Source organism: Trichinella spiralis (genome assembly GCF_000181795.1).
Source record: "Trichinella spiralis strain ISS 195 chromosome Unknown Scfld215, whole genome shotgun sequence".
Lineage (NCBI taxonomy): Eukaryota > Metazoa > Nematoda > Enoplea > Trichinellida > Trichinellidae > Trichinella > Trichinella spiralis.
The window spans coordinates 1-1981 of record NW_003527154.1 but is presented as its reverse complement, the minus strand read 5'-3'; the positions used below and the strand labels follow the sequence as shown (position 1 = coordinate 1981).

Sequence of the window (1981 nt, the reverse complement as noted above, 5' to 3'; positions counted from 1 at the left end):
TTATATTTCTTTCACCAAATTAAGAAACAAATTAATAGAAAACAAACTTTTGAACAAGGTCTTTAAAATGCTCAATAGTTTACACGCAATAAACCAAGTCAGTTTAAATTAAAGTAAAGCGAATTTCTTAGATCTGATCAGCAGTTCTATGAATACAATTATACACAAAAATGAAACCACAAGCAAATTTGTTAATAAACTTATAATTTTAAATTGCTACTCAGCTTTTAAATGTATAATTTAGCTACTACTAATATACATATAGAAGATAAACAGTAAAGCTTAGAATAAAAAAGTGACCATTAAAAAGAAACCAAAATTAGACAAATAGAATGCATGAAAATGACGACCAGTAAAATTTAGATTCCCAACAGCGAGTAAAATTCATCGCAACAACAACTAATGAAATTTAGCCACCGTGTAAACCAATAACATTTAAAACCAATCAGAGTTCTACACAAAATTTACAACCAATCAAAGTGTGAAGCGGCATGCCTTTGACGTAAACTCGGAGTCCACCCCTAAAGGCAGGGCGATTAAACCGAAATATGTGAGTAAACGGTTGAAATGGTGGGGATATTCTAAAGCAGTGCTTCTCAAAGTGTAAGTCGCGATACACTGGTAGGTCATCAGCAGATTCTGTGTGAGTCAATTTAATTAAATCATTCACTAAGTCATATCGTTATTAATCTAATAATAATACAAAACAACTATACAAACAAATGTGGAAACCATACAATATACACTATACTATACAAAAAAATACAAACATAATCATACATTCTGATAAAGCTGACGTTTAATTTAAACCAATTTACAATTCAACGCGTCAATTATTTACGTAAAGATATTTTGCCACGTAAAATGATTTACAACATAAAAGTACAGGAAAAAATAAATTTCAAAGTTCAAAAAAAAAACCATCGTACAAAATTTCAAATTTTGACAATCACTGTTGCATGTCAACTTAAGTAAGTCATTCACTATGTCATATTGTTATTAATCAAATAATAATAAATTATTATTAGGAAAAATGTAGCCCATTCTGAACGGATCGTTTCAAAATGTTCATACTTAAAGTAGCTCTGCGCCATCGCATTAATTTCCCTCGATGCGTAGGACAGGCGCATGAAGTCCTCTATTCTTAGCAACCGGAAAATGGAAAACCAAATTCTCCAGTTGCATCTGAAGATTTCACTCAATTGTACATGTTGTGTTTCTTCAATGGGCAACATGTTACCACTATAAAAGAAAAAAAAATCAAAATTCATAAAAAGTATAATTTCACGAAACTGATTTGCGTTGAAAACGGCACGATTTGAACTAGATGATTTGAGAGGTTGAAAACGACGAGCATATGCACTTCAATTAGAAATATTAGAAATGAAAAAATATTAAGCTGATTGAAAAACAACAACACCAAAAGATACATCGGCGTCGTCAGTTACAATTGAACAACCATATCTGGTCAATGACTTGATCCCATGCAAATGAATTTTTTTAAAAAACCACTTTTGAGTATGCTTTTTGGAATTGAAAAATATGTTTAAAAATAATCTTTATTAGAAAATGAAAAAAATTTAAATAAAAATGAATTTAATAATTTACCGTGGTGATCGGTTGTTTTCGTGAGGGTAATGAATGAAACGGGCTTTTACTTATGTCAGGTTTCTTCATTTTTTGCTGCCTCTGTTGTCGTAGATGGGGTCTTGGGCATTGTACGATAAATGTACCATAGAACTGAACGTAAGGAATACCAACCTTAAAAAGTGTAGAATAAAATGAGCAACCCACGAGCAGGAGAGTAGTACAAACTAACGCACACACGCAATCACACTCACCAGCAAATAATATGCTCGTTGAGGATACAAGTGAAAAACGGTCGTTCAGCGACAGAGCTGCAACGTAACGGGACGGATCAAGTGCTGGATGTTGACAACAGGCAGGCCAAATGCTGCCATCCAGGTCATGTTTTCCCATT

At 32.7% G+C, this 1981-nt stretch overlaps 1 protein-coding gene across 1 annotated transcript; it reads right to left on the bottom strand.

The window, feature by feature from the left end:
- Positions 1–674: 674 nt before the first annotated feature.
- Positions 675–1980, bottom strand: Tsp_13094 (hypothetical protein). Its single transcript, XM_003370980.1, has 5 exons — positions 1816–1980; positions 1609–1761; positions 1349–1362; positions 1075–1242; positions 675–690 (listed from the first exon to the last, which is right to left on the bottom strand). The coding sequence occupies exons 1-5, from the start codon at positions 1978–1980 to the stop codon at positions 675–677; spliced, it is 516 nt and encodes a 171-aa protein (XP_003371028.1).
- Between the last annotated feature and the right edge of the window lies 1 nt (position 1981).